Source organism: Muscardinus avellanarius, assembly GCF_963383645.1.
Source record: "Muscardinus avellanarius genome assembly, chromosome: 10".
In the NCBI taxonomy this organism is placed as follows: Eukaryota; Metazoa; Chordata; class Mammalia; order Rodentia; family Gliridae; genus Muscardinus; species Muscardinus avellanarius.
In genome coordinates this window covers 16,484,630-16,506,903 of record NC_137796.1, presented here as the reverse complement: position 1 = coordinate 16,506,903, position 22,274 = coordinate 16,484,630, and the positions used below count along the sequence as shown (strand labels likewise).

At 49.1% G+C, this 22,274-nt stretch overlaps 1 protein-coding gene across 1 annotated transcript in view; it reads left to right on the top strand.

Moving 5' to 3' along the window:
• WWP2 (WW domain containing E3 ubiquitin protein ligase 2) overlaps positions 1-22,274 on the top strand; it is a gene marked incomplete at its 3' end in the record, with an annotated part of 125,831 nt that overhangs the window by 26,930 nt on the left and 76,627 nt on the right. The window contains exons 4-5 of the mRNA XM_080702167.1: positions 9,019-9,156; positions 11,807-11,903. Coding sequence (XP_080558293.1) covers positions 9,019-9,156; positions 11,807-11,903 — 235 coding nt within the window. The remainder of the gene's footprint in view (positions 1-9,018; positions 9,157-11,806; positions 11,904-22,274) is intronic.

Sequence of the window (22,274 nt, the reverse complement as noted above, 5' to 3'; positions counted from 1 at the left end):
AAAGTAACTCTTAGAAAAATATGACTCATCCTTGTCTCACCACCCCGCTTCACAGTAGGAAATTGTTAACCTGAAGCCACTTAAACCCGAGGCTTGAGGTGCGGGAAACAAGGGTCGGAGTTTCTCTCCAGACAGCTTGCCTGTGGTATTTCCTACCTTGTTTTTTTGGGGGGAAGTGGGGGGACTTGGAGCTATGTATATCCTGTTGGGTACTAGTAAGCTTTTATTTATTTACCTATTTTGGTGGTGCTAGGGATTGGACCCAGGGGGGATTCTACCTCTGAGCTACACCCCCAGTTCTGTTTTTTTTTGTTTGTTTGGAGACAGGGTTTCACTAAGTTGATGCAAGCCTCAGTAAGTAGCTGAGGCTGGCCACGAATCTGCGATCCTCCTAGCTCAGCATCCCAAATGCTGGAATTGCAAGGATGAGCCACCACGCCTGGCTTCTAAGTAAGCCTTTTAGTTAACCTACAGTTGTTGTTTGTGCCTTAGATATATAGTGAGGAGCAGGAAGCACGATAATAGAAATGTGAAATTCACACGAGAGTGCAAATGGTGGATCCCTGCGTGCCCCGCCAGCTTAAGAGCCATCTACAAATGGCCAGTCCTGAACCATCTACCCACCCCTAAACTGGGTCAGCTTTACATAAACCTCAGCTATTTATTTATTTATTTATTTATTTATTTATTTATTTATTTATTGTGTTTGGTCCTGGGGATTGAACCCAGGGGCATCCTACCTCTGAGCTACACCCCAACCCTTTTTAATTGTTTTGTTTTGAGACAGGGTTTGACTAGATTGCTGAGAATCTTGTTACATTGATGAGGCTGCCTCAAACCTGCGCTCTTTCTGTCTCACCTTCCTAAGTACTGAGATTACGAGTATATGCCACGATGCCTGGCTATATCCCAGGTATATTTTATCTACAAATATTCCAGGATGTGTCACTAAAAGATAAGGACTCTTAAAAATCATAACCTTGAGTGATGTGTAGTGGTGCATGCCTGTAATCCCAGTACTTGGAGGCTGAGACAGGAGGATCATAGGTTCAAGGACAGCCTCGGCAAGTACTGAGATTCTCATCAACCTAGCCAGATCCTGTTTCAAAAATAAAGATAGGAAGCCGGGCATAGTGGTGCATGCTTGTAATCCCAGTACTTGGGAGGCTGAGACAAGAGGATCTGCGTTCGTGGCCATCCTCAGCTACTTAGTGAGGTCCTCTGCAACTTAATGAGACCCCATTTCAAAAACTAAAAAGACTAAAAAATAGAGCTGGGGGTGTAGCTTGGAAGTACAATGCCCCTGGGTTCCATCCCCAGTATCTCCCCCCCACACACACACATAAAAAATAAATATGGGTGGGGTATAGTTTGGAGGTAGAATGCCCCTGAGTTCAATTCCTAGTACCACTAAATAAATAAATAAATAAATAAATAAATAAATAAGGCTGGAGGTTTATATTGGAGGTAGAATGCCTCTGAGTTCACTTCCCAGTACTGTGCGTGTGTGCACCCATGTGTGTGTGTGTGTGCATGCGCACACACACACATACACACACACACACACAAAATCATAATATTGGTTTGGAGGTATAGCTTAGTGGTAGATTGTTTGGTTGGCATGCACCAGGTTTGATCCCCAGAACTGGAAAATAAAAAGAAAAAAAGAAGGAGGGAAGAAAGGGAGGGAAAGAGAAAGGAGAGAGAAAGAGAGAGAGAGAGAGAGAGAGAGAGAGAGAGAGAGAGAGAGAGAGAGAGAAGGGAGAGAGAAAAAGAAGAAATAAAAAAAGAGAATCCTAGCCAGGCTCCATGGTGCACAGTACTTGGGAGGTTGGGACAGGAGGATTGCAGGTTCAAGGCCAACCTTAGCAATCTAGCAAGACCCTGTTTCTAAGTTTAAAAATAAAAAAGATTAAAGTGTAGCTCAGAGCCGGGCGTGGTGGCGCATGCTTGTATCCCCGCGCTTGGGAGGCGGGGACAGGAGGATCCTGCAGGTTCGAAGCCAGCCGCGCGCGCTGGCTTAGGAGACCCTGTTTTCAAATAAAAATGTAAAAATAGGTCTGGGAGTGTAGCCCGGAGGGAGAAAGGCTTCCAGGAACCCCAGTACCACCAAAATAAATAAATAAAATAAATAAATAATAAATAAATAAATAAAGTGTAGCTCAGTAGTAGAATGCTTTTGGGGTCAATCTCTAGTATCATACTAAAAAAAAAAATCCTAACCTTGATCCCCCATTTCATACCTAGAAATTTTTTTTCTTTTCTATGATTAGTCCAGTCTGTGATTGGTTCAGGATGGAAACGAGATCGCTATGTCTCTTAAATCTTTTTTACTCCAAAGATTCTCCTTTTTATCCTTTTTAATTCATTGCTGAAGAAGCAGGACAGTCTGTCCCGTTCAGTTTCCCACATTGCGATTTGCTGTTTGTGTCCCTGGAGCGGGGTTCTTTGTGTCCCTCGGCACCTGTCTAAGCTCAGGGTGGCTCTAGCAGCCTGGCCTCTCTGGCTTCTTGGCTCTTCTTGGTGTGGTGGTGTACATTTCTATCAGGAGGCCTGGTGTCTGGCTGTCTTTCTTGGTGAGCTTGCTATTAAAGAGTTCTCCTGTCCCAGACCTTGAGATTGCTGATTATTTCCCTCAGCCGACACTGCACGTCGACCTCCATAGCTTTGCAAGGTATTAGTATTTGGTTGGTCTCTAGGACAAATGAGAAGGGTGCAGTCCTGTAACGGGCGGAGTATGTTGGCTGACCGCAGAAGTTCACGTCGAGGTGGAACCGAGGTCTCGCCAGCATGATCTTTCCATTGTATCTGCTCCATGTCCAGTCCGACGAACTGCAGTCATGTTCTCAGTTGGCTTTTTCCCCAGTCTCTATTTATGATTTGTATGAAGCTTCAACTCCCAGTGACTGGCAGGCCTGTGGGGCCTGCTGATGGGTTTGTGCGTAGTCCTGGGTCTTTCCTAACCTGCACCAGACAGAGGCCACGGCCAAGTTTTCTTAGCGTTTCTCTTTGTATGTATGTGTATTTATATATATATATATATATTTTCTCTTTCATTGTTGGGATTGAACCTAGAGCCTCATGCGTGCTAAGCACTCGCCCTGCACTGAGCTGCACCCCCGGCCCCCGTGGGTTTCTTGGCTTTTGAGCGGTGCCTCCAGAGGCAGTAGCAAGACGTGCTGGAAGAGAAAGGGCCTTTGTGGCGTCGGCAGCATGGCTGTAGTGAAACCGGGGGCCCAGAGGTGAGGTGGCCGGGCTGCTATTTATAACCAAGATTCCAGTATGTGTTTTCCAGCCACGCCGGCCTTGCGGCTCCCTGCACACTCGCGGCTGCCACTCTGTTAGCTAATGGTTTCTTTAGTCCCATTATACATTGTAGGGCTCCCCTGGCTCAGGCCTTTTTTTTTTTTTTTTTTAAGGGAATAATAGGGTGTTCTGTTCTCAGAGGTTTAATTTTTTTAATAGCCTTACCAATTCCAAGAAACCTGTTTCCAACCTTTTATTATACAATTTACAAACATGCAGAAGAATGGAGAAAGGAATACAGTGAACACTCAGATGCCTTCTACTTAGATCCCACTTTTGATATTTTGCCACATCTGTTTTATCTGTACATGTAAGTGTGTGGTCATGTACAGTTTTTTCCTGAACCACTTGTAGGTCGGTTGAAGATACCATGACACTTCGCTTCTGAAAACATTGGTCTGTTCTGTAAAACAGTTTGAAGTGCAGACATCCCCCTGAGAATAAGAGCGTTCTAAAATAAAACCATAGTACTTTAGCTGGGTCTGGTAGGATACCCCTGTAGTCTTAGTACTTGAGAGGCTGAAATAGGAGGCCTGCAGGTTTGAGACCAGTCTCAGCAATTTAGTGAGACCCTGTTTCAAAAGAAAAAGGGAAAAAAGAAGGGACAGCGTATCGCTCATACTGTCGCCACCAGGAAGCGTGTGGCGTCAGGCTCTCTTGTTTCAGTGTCATTAAGCTTGATCACTTGGTTCTGAGAATCATAGCCAGAGTTTCTGTTCAGTCATTCGTTTGTTCTTTCTTTCGTTCTTTCTTTCTTGTAGTGGAGATGGAACCCAGGGCATTCTACCTCGGAGCTACACCCCAGTCCTATTTTTTATTCTTCATTTTGAAACAGGGTCTCACTAAGTTGCGGAGGGCCTCACTAAGTAGCTGAGGCTGGCCGTGAACCTGTGATCATCCTGTCTCAGCCTCCAAAGTACAGGGATTATAAGCATGCACCACCACTGCCAGCTTCTTTTCTTTTTTTGCACTGGAGATTGAACACAAGAGTATTCTACCTCCGAGCTACACCCCTAGCCCTTTTTGTTTTTTATTTCGAAACAGAACCTGCTAAATTGCTGAAGCTGGCTGTGAACCTGTGATCCTCCTGTCTCAGCTTCCTGTCTCAAACTCCCTGGGTTTATAGGAGTGCGCCACCATGCCCGACTACAGTCAGTGGTTTCTATGGCTATCTTTTTAGTAACTATAACAACAGAGGGTTATGTTTTCAGAAGTTCAGTTAAAGAAAAAAGACCCCCACCTCCTCCACTGACTCTTTTTAAAGGCAAACTGAGCCCCAGAGTATTATAAGGCTACTTCTGAGTTTATACAAATATCGTGACTCTGCTGGGGCCATTAGTGGGTAAACTCCATGGAAGAGCTAAGTTGGAGCATTGAGGTGAGACCACGGAGAGACAAGGTCCAGTTCTGCCTGTGGCTTCTGTAAGAGGCCGCGCAGTGTGACTGTCACGGAGGGCGGAATTAGCAGCGAGAGGCCGTGGGTGCCCACCTTCCCATTGCACATCCCTTCAGGAATTGGGGAAAACAGACCCACAGTCCATCTATAAGGTGATGGGCTTTCACGTGATGGGAAGGGGTGTAGGAGCCTTTCTGCAGTGCCCCTGCCAGCGCGCTTTCAGCAAGGGTGCGCTGAGCCAAAGGGCATCTTTGGGAGAGGTCCTAGAAACCGGAGGATAGCCGGGCGTGGTGGCGCACGCTTGTAATCCCCACACTTGGGAGGTTGAGACAGGAGGATCACACGGGTTCGAAGCCAGCCTCAGCTACTTAGTGAGGCTTTCAGCAACTTAGTGAGACCCTGTTTCCAAATAAAATATTAAAAAAAAAAAAGGTCTGGGAGTATAGCACGGAGGTAGAAAGCCTCTGGATTCCACCCCCAGTACCACCAAAAAAAAAAAAAAAAAAATTAGAAACCGGAGGAGACAGTTTGTCCTTTGACGGTCATGTGGCTTACCTTGGAAGGCTTTATGGAGTTTGTTGCCACAACCTAAAAAAGTCTCAGAAAGGTCTGAAGTGACTATCCATGAAGTAAGATAAACTAGACCATGGGAAATCAGGCCTCTCTATCCGAAAAATAGGAAAATCACCAGGAAGATGATAAAAACGGCAGCTTATCAGCAGCTTCATTCTCTACAATTGTCTCTGCAAAAGGGGTGACGTGGATTCCTGTTTTGCGGGGAAGGGGCCCGATGCTCAGGCTGTCATTTGTCGATCGTCGCCAGGTCTTATGTAGTAGTGCTGAGCTCAGAATCTAGTGCCTGGCTTCACCTGCCCGCCGAGTGCCTGCGTTGTGCTGCTAAGCACAGGATCTCACCCGGAGGTAGGAGTGAGGCAGTGCCCCCTGCCCTAAGAAAATTCCCTCTCCTTCCGTTGCTTCAGTGGGCCAGGATCTGGGGCAGCAGGCAGCCTGACCTGGGATTTTGCCCCAGGGGTGGTGACTGGGTAGACTGGGCTGTAGTCACCTTGTAGGCTCTGGTGCAGAGGCAGAGCCCTCAGGTGCAGAGACGGAGCCCTGAGGTGCTGGGGCCAAAGGCCCTCCTTGATCCTCAAAGGAACTTGTTTCCAAGTTGTGCACTGAACAATTTTACAGGAATATTTAGAGTTCACCAGGCTCTTGAGTAAAACCAACTGAAAATTGCAAATGCAGAAAGGAGCTGGAGAGTGTAAGGTCCTGGATTCAGTCCCCAGAACGGGGGTTCAGGGAGAAATGTTCTTGGCCTGGGCATGGTGGAGCACGCCTACAATCCCAGTACCTTGGGAGGCTGAGACAGGAGAATCGCAGATTTGAGGCCAGGCTCAGCAACTTAGTGAGACCCTGTTTTCAAGTAAAAAATAAATGGCCTGGGTGTGTATGTTGGGGTAGAATCAATCCCCAATACCACAAATAAAGATACAGGAGTTGGGGAGATGAAGGGTAGGCAGCGGCTAGTAGAGCCCAGGGCCTGCTTCTGTGGAGAGCCTGCAGAGGTGCTGTGGAGGTCCTCAGGCTCTGCCTTGCTGTAGAGATCCTGGAATTGACTCTGACTTTTCTGCTAAATTCCGAAAAGGCCATGTCTGCTTCTTAGATTTGAAGCCGGCTTTTTATTTTTAATGTGTTTTTGGGGGCAGGTTATCCCTAGAAAGTGCTTGGATTTACCTTAGTATGTATGGAAGCACTTACTTATATGTCCCTACCTTGTTCTAGAAAGCAGGTAAGATAGCTTATAATGATACGGTGTCAACTATGAAATCAAGTGAAGAGGTGGATAGGGCGCAGGGTGGGCGAGGAGGGAGATCCCACCGCGGGCGCTCGGCTCGCCCACCTGGGTAAGGTGTGCCGGAGTGGGGGGCACACACCCGTGCAGAGCTGAGCACGACTTCTTTCTTGGTAGTTATTGAATGGCCCTGAGCCGGAGGCTGCAGCTCCTCACTGGGCTGAACTGCACAGAACCCCAGGGTATTTGGTGTGGATGGTGTATTTACCTGGACGGAAGCTGTACAGTATGGCCAGGCTTGGTGACGGGCCGGGGGGCATTCGGCTGTCTCTGGCCTGCTGAGAGCTGTGCTTCTGCCCCGAGTACTTGTTCTTTTTTTCTGCAATAGTTATCCTTCCTTCCTTCCTCCCTCCCTCCCTCCCTCCCTCCCTCCCTCCCTCCCTCCTTCCTTCCTTCCTTCCTTCTTTCCTTTCTGTGGTACTGAAACATGAACGAGGTACTCTACTTCTGAGCTACAGCCCTGGCCCTTGTTTAACTCTTACTTTGAAACTGGGTCTTGCTAAGTTACCACACTGGCCTGGAACTTGCGATCCTCCCATCTCAGTCTGCCAAGTCCTGGGATCCCAGGCTTGGGCCGCCACGCCTGGCTGCCCAGCTTGTCTTATTTGCCCCCAGGCTTGCATCTCCCGCATGGCCCGGGCTGGGTGAGTCCACGCGGCTTCTCACCTAAGTCATGGAAGATGTCAGCCGGTGTCTCTCATCACGGGCTGAATGGTGCCGACTTGCCTATTGAACTTTTATTATTTGAAATCTCCCCTGTATTTCAAAGGGATAACTTCGCTTAAAAGTCTTACTTATTTATTTTTAAATTTACTTACTTGTTGAGCCAGGCGTGGTGGCGCACGCTTGTAATCCCAGCATTTGGGAGGCTGAGACCTGGAGGATCACGGTTCACGGACAGCCTCAGCTACTTAGTGAGGCCCTCTGCAACTCAGTGAGACCCGGTTTCAAAATAAAGAATAAAAAATAGGGCAGGGGGTGTAGCTCAGAGGTCGAATGCCCCTGGGTTCCATCCCCAGACCCGCAAAAAAAAAAAAAAAAAAAAAAATGTACTTACTTGTGATACTAAAGCTTAAACCCAGGACTTCATGTATTCTAGGCAAGCACTCTATCTCCGAGCTACATCCGTAGCCTTTGTTTTTGTTTGTTTGTCGAGATGGGATCTCACTATTTTCCCCAGTCTGGCCTCAAATTCATGACCCTCCTGTCTCAGTCTCCTGAGAAGCTGGTATCATAAGTAGATGTACACCACTATGCCTGGCAGGATTAAAAAAAAATTTTTTTTTTGGTTTGTAGTACTGGGGATTGAACCCAGGGGCATTCTACCTCCGAGCTATACCCCCAGCCCTATTTTTTATTCTTTATTTTACAACAGGGTCTCACTAAGTTGCAGAGTATCTCACTAAGTAGTTGAGGCTGGCTGTGAACCTGTGATCCTCCTGTCGCAGCCTCCCAAGTACTGGGATTAGGATCATGTGCCACCACACCTAGCTCAGGATTAAAAAACTTCAAAACATTTTTTGAGGTTGAGGGTGTAGCCTAGTGGTAGAGCATGTCTTAGCGTAAATGAGAGCCTAAGATTATGCCCAGCACTAAAAAGAAACAAACAACCCCTGACGCACACACACTCCACAAATCAAAGAATAATCTGCAAGCCGGGCGTGGTGGCGCACGCTTGTAATCCCCGCGCTTGGGAGGCGGAGACAGGAGGATCGCGCAGGTTTCGAAGCCAGCCGCGCGCTGGCTTAGGAGACCCTGTTTCCAAAATGAAAATGTAAAAATAGGTCTGGGAGTGTAGCCCCGAGGTGGAAGGGCTTCCAGGAACCCCAGTACCACCAAAAAAAAAGAATAATCTGCAAGCTCTCTGCTAGAGAGGTCTGTTTTGACATTTTCTTAGGGTATCCTGGCTTGTGTGTGTGTGTGTGTGTGTGTTACTAGGGATTGAACCCGAGGCATTCTACCTCTGAGCTACATCCCCAGCCCTGTCTTATTCTGTATCTTTAAACAGGGTCTCGCTAAGTTGCAGACAGCTTCACTAAGTTTCTGAGGCTGGCCGCGAACCTGCGCTCCTCCCGTCTCAGCTTCCTGTGTTTGTTCTTCCCGTGGGCAGTGGGGATGCTGCTTGCAGGCAGCTTCTTCCTCTGTACACGCTCAGCATCCCCCACACTTTTCTCCGTGCTGCAAGTATGAGCAAGCAAATGAAGCAGTAAGGCAGGAATGGCTAGCCAGCCTGGCGCTCGGAGCTGGTTGGAAACAGAGCCCCTGTGCCCTCGGCCTCCCGCGGCAACGCTTCCCATTAGGCAGACTCCTTCCCATTCTTCATTCCACGCCACGAGGAGGCTGAAGGCGTGGGAGAGCATGGCCGGGGAAGCCCGAGTGGGTGAAACGGCAGCTCCTAACCCAGAACCGGCCCTGGGGCTGCCTTTCGTCCAGCCTTCCATGTTGTGTTTTTGCCCCACAGTGGAGAACACGCAGCTGACCCTGAACCTGCAGACGGAGAACAAAGGCAGCGTTGTCTCGGGCGGGGAGCTGACAATTTTCCTGGACGGGCCGACTGTTGATTTGGGAAGCGTGCCTAATGGCTGTGCCCTGTCAGACGGTGAGTGCCGCCTGCTCCCCAGGGCCGGGTGGGCAGGCCGGGTGGTGGCAGCCGGGGCGGGGGTGGGGGGGATGCGGCAGCCCTGTTCCCCCGTGCCCGCAGCCAGTCCTGGCCCACAGCTAGCCCCGATGATGCTCAGCCGCCCAGCTCAAAATCACCACGTGCTTTCTCAAGGACTGTGTTCTGACCAGGGACCAAAGTAAATGTCACAGCTTTGTGTGTTACTGTTTGGGTCGAGAGCAGAGAAAAACATCTTTTCCTCCCACTTGGACCTTGGGAAAGAAAGCACCGTTAGCAAATGTGACCTGGGCGCACACAGCCTCTGCCGTGTGTGGGCACCTTCCTGGGGAGCTGGAGCGTGCTTCTAAGAGACGGCTTTGGCTGCAGAGGGGACCGTGCGTCCATCTCGAGGTGCAGACCCCAGTGGGGACGGGAGAGCCCCTGCTCTGCCCTGGATGTTGGGCGTTAATTTCTTTTCATCGAGTCTGGAGTTAGTCACCTTTGGATGTAGCAGGAAATTATCTCATGAAGTCTGAAGCGGGTTGGGTTTCTCCATAACTTTTCTTATTAAATGTTTTGTTAGATGTGATGTAAATATGGTGCTTTTGGGGCCCCAAAGAGGTATTCTGTATCTCTTTGAATTGTAATTTAAGGGCAGTTGGGTGGAATCTCAGTGTTTGGACGGAACTTGACAGCTGGCGAGAATGCTCCCAGCCGAGCTGAGTGCGGTGGTGCACCCTATAATGACAGCACATGGGAGGCTGAGGCGGGGGGTCGCAGGTTTGAGGAAAGCCTTAGCAATTTAGCAGGACTCTCAGCAACCTAGGGAGACCTTTCTTTCTTTCTTTCTTTCTTTCTTTCTTTCTTTCTTTCTTTCTTTCTTTCCTTCTTTTTCTTTCTTTGTGGTACTGGGGATGGAACCCAGGGGCTTTCTACCTCTGGGCTACACTCCCAGACCTATTTTATATTTTATTTGAAAACAGGGTTTCACAAAGTTGCTGAGAGCCTCACTGAGTAACTGAGGCTGGCTGGGAACTTGTGATCCTCCCATCTCAGCTTCCCAAGTACTGGACAAGCATGCACCATCACGCCCGGCCCGGGAGATCCTGTTTCAAAACAAAATTTTTTTTTTAATGGGTTGGGAATGTAGCTCAAAGATAGAATGCCCCTGGGTTAAATCCTCAGTACTAGAAGAAAAAAAGAAAAAAGAAGACCACCCCAACACACACATACACATACTGGACCAGTCAGTGCTTGAGGTGCTATTGGTATAGGGAGGAAAACGCACACTCTTCATCTACCTCACACAGAAATACGTAATTGAACACCTGGCATGTTCTCAGTCTTAGTCCAGGTGCCAGCCAGATGGCAGTGGGCAAAACTCCCAGGGTTCCCACCCCCCACCCCTTGAGGTTTATAGTCAGTCTACTTGGTGGGGGGAGGAAGTTGAGACATCAAATGGGTAAGCACACAAATGGTTGCATAGCTGTCATTGTGACCAAAGCTGTGACCCGAGTGAGCCGGGCAGCTCGGGCTTCCTGTGCTCTGGGAGGACTCACCAAAACCGGGAGGAAGGTTTCTCTGGGGAAGTGAGAAGTTTTTTTTGTTTGTTTGTTTTTTGTGGTACTGGGGATTGAACCCAGGGGCCTTTTACCTCAGAGCTAAACCCCCACCCCTATTTCTTTCTTTCTTTCTTTTTTTTTTTTTTTAATTTTGAAACAGGTTCTCACTAAGTTGTGGAGGGCCTCGCTAAATTGCTTAGACTAGGCTCGAACCTATGATCTTCCTGTCTCGGCCTCCCAAGTCCTGGGCTCACAAGCACGCACCACTGCGCCCGGCTGGATTTGGCCTCTTAAAATCCATCAGGCGGCGCTATGGAGAAATGCCTGTACCTGCCACACTTTGCATGGTTAGTTTCTGTTGTGTCACCTGTGAGGCTGCGGTTCACTTAATGTGTAAACCAGTCTGCTTGGTATTGCCTTAGATGGCCTCCGGTGTCCTGGAGGAAATGCGTTTCCCAGGTTCAGCCCTTGTTCCAGGGTACGGATGCAGTCTCACATGCTTGCCCTGTTCTTGTACCAGTGGCTACAGCTGGCAAGCTGTCCCTATCCCGTCCTGGTGGGCGACTCCAGTACACAGAGGGAGTTCTGTGTCTAGTGGTCAACTCTCAAGGGTTGTACTTCTCAAGATTTCTGTCCTTTTAGCCAGCCATGGTGGTGCACACCTGTAATCCTGGTACTTGGGAGGCTGAGACGGCAGGATCACAGGCTTGAGGCCAGCCTCATCAGCTTAGTGAGACCCTGTTTCAAAATTAAAAAATATAAGCCGAGCGTGGTGGCACACGTTTGTTATCTCAGTACCTGGGATGCTGAGACCGGAGGATCGCAGGTCCAGCCTCAGCTACTTAGGCCCTTTGCAATGCAGTGAGACCCTGTTTCCAAATAAAGAATAAAAAATAGGGCTGGGGTATAGCTCAGAGGTAGAATGACTCTGGGTTCCATCCCTAGTACTGCCCCCACCAAAAAAAAAAAAAAAAAAAAAAAATAGGGCTGGGGTGTAGCTCAGAGGTAGAATGGCCCTGGGTTCCATCCCCAGGAACATACAAACAAAACCTGCTTTCTGTTCTCCCTTGTGATTGGTCCCTTTCCAGCATCACAGCCACCTTCCAGAGAATCCGGCGGGACACCTGCAGCTTCCGAGAACCGGCACCAGCTCCCCAGCACAAACTGCTTTGGCGGGAGATCACGGTAAGCCCCCACCGCCACCCCCGTTGATGAGAAGGCGCTGAGATGATGCTGGAAGCTGTTGAAAACATGCTGGGAAGCGACAGGAAATAGTTTATGTTAGAAACTATTGGAAATATTTAGCGATCTTAAAACTGACTTATCCCATGATGGAGCTTTAGAGGGAGCTCAAGGTGGTTCCTTGACAAAGGTCGGGGCCAGCGCGCCTGGACAGAAGGACCTGTTGAAGAGTGAACTTGATTGCTTTTTCATACATTTGAGGCTACGCTGGCCACAGTTCTCCTTCCAGGATCTCCAGAGAAGCGCTCGGAGCATGGTTTGTGGATGTGAAATTTCCCAGCTATGCATTTCTATTTCAGGGACTGGCCTGTGGTTCCTTTGGGGCATCGGTTAAAACCTTCTATATTTAGGAGACTGAGTTAAAATTGCTATACATATCCCTGATGGTAATTTTATTTACTGAAGTTTCCGCTTTATACCTGTATTAACAGTGCAAATTCATTTCCATGACAACCCAATTTCTAGGAAGGAGAATAGCTGTCAGTGTGTATTACAATGTACAAAATTCCCAGACAGTTTAAGGAAAAGAACCAGATGATTGTAGTCTGTAATTTTTTTTTTTTTTTTTTTTTTTTTTTGCGGTGCTGAGGATGGAACCCAGGGGCATTCGACCTCCGAGCTACACACTCTGTCCTTTTATTCTTTATTTTGAAACAGGGTCTCACTAAGCTGTGGGGGGCCTAACTAAGTAGCTGAGGCTGTCGGCGAACCACGATCCTCCTGTCTCAGCCTCCCAAATGCTGGGATTGCAAGCATGCACCACCACGCCCGGCTCTAGTTTGTAAATTTTATTATCCAGCGAGAGTGGGTGAATAATTGGTAAAAAAAAAAAAAAAAAAATTCCCCAACAAACCCCAGGGAATGGGGAGTAATGCTTTGTAAAATGGAGTCTGACAGCCGGGCGTGGTGGCACAGGCTTGTGGTCCCAGCATTTGGGAGGCTGAGACAGGAGGATCTCAGTTCGCAGACAGCCTCAGCTACTTAGTGAGGCCCTTTGGAACTTAGTGAGAGCCCGTCGTTTCAAAATAAAGAATACAAAATAGAGCTGGGGGTGTAGCTTGAAGGTAGAGTGCCCCTGGGTTCCATCTCCGGTACTGGAGAAAAACCTGGAGTCTGATTTCGGCCAGGACGCACGGCACGTCCACGGTGCCCGCGAGGCCGGCCTGCGCTTCCCCGGAAGTGGCCGCTTCGTGTTTATGTGGTTGCAGCGCTGGGCAGTGCCAGGGTGGGCAGCAGAGGGTGGGCATTTGGGCCTTTTGTCTGTAGCATCATTAGAATTGGAACTTTTTCTCTGCCCTCATTTCTCCAAGTCTTTGCAAAAAGGTGTCACCTCCTCCCCTGCACATGGGTTGGATTTTCCATGGCTTACTTTATGGCTCACAAGGTAGGACAAATAGTCAGGTCTTACAGGGCTGGGACTGGCAGTGTGACTGGCAAATCTTGTGTCATGGAGGAGGCAGACTGCCTTCAGTGGTGGCCCGCTGGGTGAGGACGGCTTCGGCATTTAGCTCTTCTGAGGTGACGTGGCTTTTGGTGTGTAGTAACCACTGTCTTGCTCTTTTTTGCTGGACTCGGAAAGTTTGCGTCAGACACTAATGTTACTTAATTAGGGGCTGGAAGGCAGAGTCCAGCTTTTAACAAGTTTAGACCTAAATTGTGGACCTATTTTATCAGTGACTGAATTCCTCTAGTTAATTAACCTTGATGTTCACAGATCCTGATAATTCTTTTTTTTTTTTTTTTCTTTCTTTTTTTTTTTTTTTTTTTGCGGTACCAGAGATGGAACCCAGGGGCATTCTATCTCCGAGCTACACTCCCAGCCCTATTTTTAAAAATCTTTTTATTTTATTTATTTAATTATTTATTTTTGCGGTACTGGGAATGAACCCAGGCGTATTTTACCTCCAAGCTACAACCCCAGCCCTATTTTTTAGTTTGTTTGTTTATTTATTTATTTATTTTGGTGGTACTTAGGGTGGAATCCAGAGGCTTTCTACCTCTGGGCTATACTCCCAGACCTTTTTTTTTAATGCTATATTTGGAACAGGGTCTCACTAAGTTGCTAAGAGCCTCACTAAGTAGCTGAGACTGGCTTCGAACCTGTGCAAACTCCTGTCTCAGCCTCCCAAGCGTGGGGATTACAAGTATGTGCCACCACTCCCGGCTGTCTTTTAATTTTTTTTTTTTTTTTTTTTTTTTTGTGGTACTGGGGTTCCTGGAAGCCCTTCTACCTCTGGGCTACACTCCCAGACCTATTTTTTATATTTTTATTTGGAAACAGGGTCTCTTAAGCCAGCGCGGCTGACTTCGAACCTGCGCGATCCTCCTGTCTCCGCCTCCCAAGCGTGGGGATTACAGGCGTGCGCCACCACTCCCGGCTGTCTTTTAATTTTTGAAACAGGGTCTCATTGAGTTGTTAAGGGCCTCGCTAAGTAGCTGAGGCTTTCCATGAACCATGATCCTCTGGTCTTCACCTCCTGAATGCTGGGATTACAAGTGTGCACCACTATGCCCGGCTAGTCTTCTTATTTTTTGAAACAAGGTCTCACTGAGTTGCGAAGGGCCTCGCTAAGTAGCTGAGGCTGTCTGCGAATTGCAATCCTCCCGTCTCTGCCTTCCGAATGCTGGGATTACAAGTGTGCACCATGCCCGGCCCCAATAATTCTTTGTTATCATTTGTGTTGAAAATTTTTGCCTAGTAAAACTGTAGCCAGACCACAGAAAATGGGATGCATTTTTGTCTATCCTACATGGTAGACATTCAGAGCTATTAATTATTAGACTGGGCTTAGCGGTACATGCCTATAATCCCAGTACTTGGGCAGCTGGGACAGGAAGGTTACAGGTTTGAGGCCAGCCTTAACAACCTAGTTAATTATTGGTGGTCAAAGTGCCTTCCGGAGAGCTTAGGTGGGCAGGCATCCTTGGTAGGCTTAGGAGCTACAGCGTTTGACTGGATGCAGCCTCTGTGTTTACACAGGCCTCTGCCATCTAAGTCTTTATTCACAGTAAACTTGCTGCTCTTATGCAGCAAACACTTTAGAAAATATGATCCAAACGCAGTGTTTTGTGCATTTGGATAGGTCATCCTTAGCACTGTGTGTGTAGGTCACTGTGCATGCATACTTACCACTGTATGCATACAAGTCACTGTGCATGCATACTTACCACTGTATGTGTACTAGTCACTGTGCATGCATACTTACCACTGTATGTGTACTAGTCACTATGCATGTATACTTACCACTGTATGCGTACTAGTCACTGTGCATGCGTACTTACCACTGTATGTGTACTAGTCACTGTGCATGCATACTTACCACTGTATGTGTACTAGTCACTGTGCATGCATACTTACCACTGTATGTGTACTAGTCACTGTGCATGCATACTTACCACTGTATGTGTACTAGTCACTGTGCATGCATACTTACCACTGTATGTGTACTAGTCACTCTGCATGCATACTTACCACTGTATGCGTACTAGTCACTGTGCATGCATACTTACCACTGTATGCGTACTAGTCACTGTGCATGCGTACTTACCACTGTATGCGTACTAGTCACTGTGCATGCGTACTTACCACTGTATGCATACAAGTCACTGTGCATGCGTACTTACCACTATATGTGTACTAGTCACTGTGCATGCGTACTTACCACTGTATGCATACAAGTCACTGTGCATGCGTACTTACCACTGTATGCGTACTAATCACTGTGCATGCGTACTTACCACTGTATGCGTACAAGTCAGTATGCATGCATACTTAGCGCCTTACAGTACAGGTTACCCCGCATGCATACTTACTACTGCAGGTAGCAGGGTAGTCTACTGCATAAGAGAGGAGGGCTTTGGAGTCAGTGGCCGAAGCAGAAATCCTGGCACTTACTTGCTGTGCTACTTAATCTCTCAGAACCTTGGTCTTTTGAGTTGTAAAAGGAGGCTCTCGCCTATTGTAAGAATCTGCCAAACGCTGGGTGTGGTGGCTTAGCTTGTAATCCCTGCGCTTGGGAGGCGAAGACAGGAGGATCGGGCAGGTTTGAAGCCAGCCACACTGGCGTAAGAGACCCTGTTTCAAAAATATAAAAAAATATAGGTCTGGCCAGGCGTGGTGGCACACACTTGTAATCCCCCCGCTTGGGAGGCAGAGACAGGAGGATCGCACAGGTTAGAAGCTAGCCGCGTGCGCTGGCTTAGGAGACCCTGTTTCCAAAAAAAAATCTAAGAAATAGGTCTGGGAGTGTAGCCTGGAGGTAGAAGGGCTTCCAGGAACCCCAGTACCACACACACACAAAAAAAGAATCGGTTGAGATGAGTCTTGTCACCCTGAGAGGCTCACACCTGGCGCTCCCTGAAGGTGGCGGTAACTTTCTTTGCCCCTGAAGACACTGGCATGCACACCCTGAGAGCTGAGCACATCTGGTGCGCTTGCCCAGGGCCACGGCTGGGAGGTGGGAGGTGGCCCTTCACTCTCCCAGGGCCGCCTCTGCTCTCCGTGCTTCCGCGGTGGCTCTTCCTGCTGCCTCCTGGATGAAACATTTGGCCCTCGCTGTCTCAGGGCAGCTTTTCCTTGGGCTTGGGTGCTCCGGTGGGCCTTGAAGGCGAGGGCCACAGTGTCCAAGCAGCCTGTCCCCTCCTCTTGGCCCTGCGTGTGCAGCTGTAGACCTGGGACTGTGAAGGGCGTGCTGTGAGCATTTCAGCCACCCAAGCTCACACTGCAGGAATGCCATTTGCATGCTCAACAAGGTCTTGACACTCTTTATTTTTTACTTTTATTTTTGTGGTACTGGGTATTGAATCGAGGGGCATTCTTCCTCTGATATACAATCCAGCCTTTTTTTTTTTTTAATTTACTTTGAATCAGGGTCTCACTAAGTTGCAGAGGGTCTCACTAAGTTGCTGAGGCTAGCCGGGAATCTGTGATCCTCCTGTCTCAGCCTCCCAAGTACTGAGATTACGAGTGTGTGCCACCATGCCGGGCTGAAACTCTTCTACTTAGTGGGATCTTGCCCTCTCCTGAAGAATGTTTCCTCTCCAGAGGAAACGTCTCCATCTGTTTCACCATCTGGCCTGCCATCTGGAACTTGTAGGGGATTGTGGTACAATTCATTTGTTTGCAAACAGACTGTGCTAGTACGAAATCAGTGAGTCTGGTTAGGAAACAGTTGCCGCCTGGTATGGTGGGGCACACCTGAAATCTTAGTACTAAAGAGGCTGAGACAGGAGGATTGCAGGTCCAAGGCCAGCCTCAGCAACTTAGTGGGGCCCTGTTTCCAAATTAAAGATAAAACAGGGCTGGGGAAGTAGCTTGGAGGTGGAGCTCCTGGTTTAATCCGCAGGATCACACGCACACACAGGAGCATTAATACCGTAAGTTTTGTGTGCTTCTACGAGAGAATACCGTCCCATAGTAAGCATAGTTACAGCAACATGCTAGGATCTCAGAAAAGTGAGGCTGAGCAAGAGAAGCAGGTTACAGCGTAAAAAACAGTCCGAGGCCATTAATATAAAGTTAAAAAGTGCAGGCTGGGTGTGGTGGCGCACGCTGGTAATCCTAGCATTCAGGAGGCAGAGACCGGAAGATCACGGTTCTCAGACAGCCTCGGCTACTTAGGGAGACCCTTCGCAACTCAGTGAGATCCTGTTTCAAAATATATATATATAAAAAAGACTACAGAATTGGACTGGGATATCTTGGAGGTGCAGTGCCCCTGGATTCTATCCCCCGTACTACACAAAAAATAAAGTTAAAAGGTGCTGAATGGCAACGTAATTTTTTTTATGTGTACCTCCTTAGGTGGTAAAACTAAAAAATGTATCTTCTTATTTTTGTATTTTGAAAAAGGGTCTTGCTCAGTTGATGAGGCTCTTGCTGAATCTCTGAGCCTAAAACTTGTGATCCTCCTGTTTTAGCTTCCCAAGTACTGGGATTACAGTTGTACACCATCATGTATGGTTCATACGATTCTTCTTTAAATTGAGTATGTATTTTAATATATTCTTGTGGTTACACAACTGTGTGTGTGTGTGTGTGTGTGTGTGTGTGTGTGTGTGTGTTGCTGGGGATTGAACCCAGAGCATTCTACTTTCAAGGAACCAGGGTCTCGCTAAGTTACTGAGAGCCTCACTAAGTTTCTGAGGCAGGCCACAACGTACAATCCTCCTGTCTCAGCCTCCCAAGTACTGGGGTTACAGGTGTGTGCCACCATGCCCAGCTACACAAGATATTTCACAAGAACAAATAAAAGGTATCACCTACCAATCTGAGGAACTGAACAGCAGTGAGCAGTGGTGGTTCTGGGCTAGAGAATAATAATAATAATAATAATAATAATAATAATAATTATTATTATTATTATTATTATCATTATCATTATTAATTTGTGGTGCTAGGGGTGGAACCCAGAGGCTTTCTACCTTTGGGCTACACTCCCAGACCTCTCTATATATTTATTTATTTATTTATTTATTTATTTATTTATTTATTTATTTTGGGTGTGTGTGTGTGTGTGTGTGTGGTCCTGGAAGCCCTTCTACCTCCGGGCTACACTCCCAGACCTATTTTTACATTTTTATTTGGAAACAGGGTCTCCTAAGCCAGTGCGCGCGGCTGGCTTCGAACCTGCGCAATCCTCCTGTCTCTGCCTCCCAAGTGCGGGGATTACAAGCGTGCACCACCACGCCCGGCTGACCTATTTTATATTTTATTTGGAAATAGGGTCTCACCAAGTTGCAGAAAGGCTCACTAAGTTGCTGAGGCTGGACTTGAACCTGTGATCCTCCTGTCTCAGCCTCCCAAGTTCTGGGATTGCAAGTGTGTGCTACCACACCCAGCTAGCCATTTATTTTTATCCTGCGCAGTTTAGCCAGTGACTCTAAGCCAATGCTCCAAGTTGACCTCTTCGGCCAAGTGAGAAATTTCAGGCCTGAGAAGCGAATTTGGGACTTGGGGGCTTGGGTGTTAGGCGAAAACAGTTCTCCTGCAGGTACAGTGTCAGAACCACCCTGATCCTGGTGGCCTGAGAGGGCTGGTCTATGCTGGTTGGCACTCAGCAGGAGGAACGAGGACCACGCGGTGTACCCAGGGTTGTGCCTTTTCCCGTGCCCTCCCGCGCTGTGCCCTTGTCCAGTGACCTTCGCCCCTGCGTCACAGTGGCGGTGGCTGGCGTGTTATGAAACCCCAGGGGAGCGTGTGCTCCGTGGCACCGAGAGTGCTGCCCACGCCCCTGAAGTCCTCCCGTTTCTGCTTACTTGGTAGAACGAGGCCGGCTCGGGGCCCTGCCCGGGTCTCAGTGCGCCTGTGCGCGCGCCACTCGGGGACGGCCAGGAGCGGCCTCCAGTCCCCAAGATGCCTCAGTCTTGGTGATGTGCGAGGGCTCATGAGACAGGGATGGAGCCGCGGCGGGCGAGGAGGAGCCAGCGTGAAGGAGGGAGCGGGGCCGCGCGGAGGCAGCGCTGTCCCTTGTCCAGCGGTCGCTGCAGTGTCTGAGGGCCCAGGGGGGATGTGGGGGGAAGACCCGGGGGAGGGCACCGCGCTGGCACCGCTCTTTGGACTTCCCTTAGCTTACGGCTGGCTGTGACGTTCCAGCCGAAGGAGGGAAGGCCAGGATGTCTGCGCCCGGCGAGCTTGGCTTGTTCTTGGTCACCTGTGACTTTTCTCTCTCCGTCTCTAACTTTGGGGTGCAGTGCAGGGAGGGAGGGAGGGAGGAATCCAGCCCAGAGTTACCGTGTGTGAGCCGGGCCCCGCCACACACGCTTCTGAACTGTCTCCCACTTGAAGAGCTGGCTGCTCAGGCCGGGATCCCTGTGAAGTTTCCAGAGACAGGGGAATGGACCAAAAGGAAAAAAAGAAAAGAAAAGAAGAAACAAGAAAGAAAGAGAGGAATAATGCATTTAGTTAGGGTTCAGCTTCATAAAGTTTTTCATTAGAAGAGCTGCAAAAGGATCCTAGTTCAGAAGCGCTATGTAAGCTGGATGTGGTATGTGCCTAGAATCCAAGGACGGGGATAACAGGTTTGCGGCAAACCTTAGTGATTTAGTGAGACCCATAGTAACTTAGCAAGACCTTTTTTGTGTGTACATGTTACTGGGGATTAAACCCAGGCTGTCGTTCTGCCTCTGAGGTACAGGCCTCACTGAGTTGCTGAGGCTGGCCTCAAACCTGCCATCCTCTTGTCTCAGCCTCCCAAGTATTGGGATTACAGGTGTGTGCATCCATGCCCGGCTGAGACCCTGTTCCAAAAGAAAAAATAAAAAGGGCTGGGGATGTAGCTCAGTGTAGAACACCCCTGGGTTCACTCCCCAGTATGGGGGAAAAAAGAGTGGCTGTATGTAGGGGCTTAAACAATTGATTTTTCTTTTTTAAGAGTTTAGGTCATCGTATAAGAAGGTATGTGAGTGCGTGTGTGCAGAGGGTGAGGGGCTGAGGCCTGGCATTTGCCTGGTCCCTCTCCAGCTGTCAGTACCAGCCAGCCTTGCTCTAAATCTGCAACTTACACTTCTCCCAGCGATCCTCTGCGAAGGTTCAGGTTCTTTTGTGAGAGTCTCCATCTTCCCCTCTTCACTCGTCTTTGTCTGGCTGCAGTGAGAACCTTTCCGACGTGTTGACTCCCCTGCCTTGGCATTCGTGACCTCCTAAGGTTTAAAGAGCCATATTCCTGGAGCCTTATAAAGCCCAAGGTCTCTGGTGCGCTCTAAATAGCTCTCAGCTATGTCTGCAGAGGCCCAGCCCAGAAAGGAAAGAAAAATAAACGGATCCGGCTGTGAGCCTGCTGGGAACTCTTCGGAAGTCCTGGGAGGGCCAGGGCAGGATTGGGGAGCAGCGCTGAGAGGGAAAGAGGGCCTTGGGAGAGGTGGTGCCTTCGGGCGCCGGGCCCTGCTCTAGGCACCGCTGGCCGCTGGCCTTCCGCTCTCTTCCTCACTGAGATAGCCCGAGGTGCTTGGTTCAGAGATGTGTCACCCCCGTGCAGTTTCCACCAGGCTCGCCATCGTTATAATGGCGTTTCCTTAAAATCTGGCAGTGGCCTCGTTTCTCTTAAGAGCCGGGGAAGAGGAGGGGACACGTGTACTTGAGTGTCCATAACCAAGGCGCAGTCCTGGCCTCTGACTTCTGGAAAGCCAGGTGCGTGGAGAAGATTGACAGCACAGACAAGGGCCCTGCCAGACTCCACGCCAGGCATCGAGGGGCGAGCGTGGCGAGTAATCACACGCTCGCTTAGACAGCGGGTTATTAATACTCACTTATTCAAGTGGCACGATAGATGATACACTTATCTACTCATACCTATTTGTCTCATAGGTATTTATTCGGAATGTCTTCTATGCGCCTTGGAGATGTAGCGTGTGCCCGAAAGCTGGCTAGGACCTGGGAGGAAGGAAGGCAGATGTCCGCAGTTGGAGGCATAGTCGGTCCACACGTGGAAAGCCAGGTGCAGAGCTAGGTCGTGGTCCCTGCCCTCAGGCTGGTCCCCGGCAGCAGGCAGACGCTCGGGTGGCGACCACGGTCTAGGTGAGGGCCCCATGCTGCTGGCGTGTACACGTGCTGGAGGGACTGTGGGGCGTGTACCCAAGCCTGCTGGGAGGGCGGAGACAACTCGCCCATGGGGTGGACTGTTGCAGGGCCAGGCCCTGGGGAAGGCCAAGGGGAATGGGAATTTGGGTGGTGGAGGAAACGGAAGTCATATGGTGGCGCTGCGAGAGACTGGGCATGGCCACCGTGGCAAACCCTGGCTTGCAGGCTGCGGCTAGCCTGCCTCTTTCTTCCTGCCTTCCCCAGGGGTATTCTGCCTCTGAGCTATACCCCCGGCCCTTTTTATTATTTATTATGTGTTTGTTTATTCTGGGGGTACTGACAGTTGATCTCAGAGGCATTCTACCTCTGACCTACACCTCATTTTTTAAATTTTGAAACCGTGTCTCGCTAAGTTGCCAAGGGCCTTGCTAAATTGCTGAGGTTGGCCTTGAACCTGGGACCCTCCTGTCTTAGACTCCCAAGTACTGGGATCACTACCATGCCCGGGTTTTTTTTTTTTTCTTTTTAGTGGTACTGGGGGTTCCTGGAAACCCTTCTACCTCCGGGCTACACTCCCAGACCTATTTTTTTTATATTTTTATTTGGAAACAGGGTCTCTTAAGCCAGCGCAGTTGGCTTGGAACCAGCGCGATCCTCCTGCCTCTGCCTCCCAAGCGCAGGGATGACAAGCGTGCGCCCGGCTCCTTGCTCTTTTCTTTAAAGTAGCTTTAGGCTCACAGCCAAACTGAGGAGCGGGGACAGAGTTCCCATGAGCCTCTTACTGCCATCCACGGCCT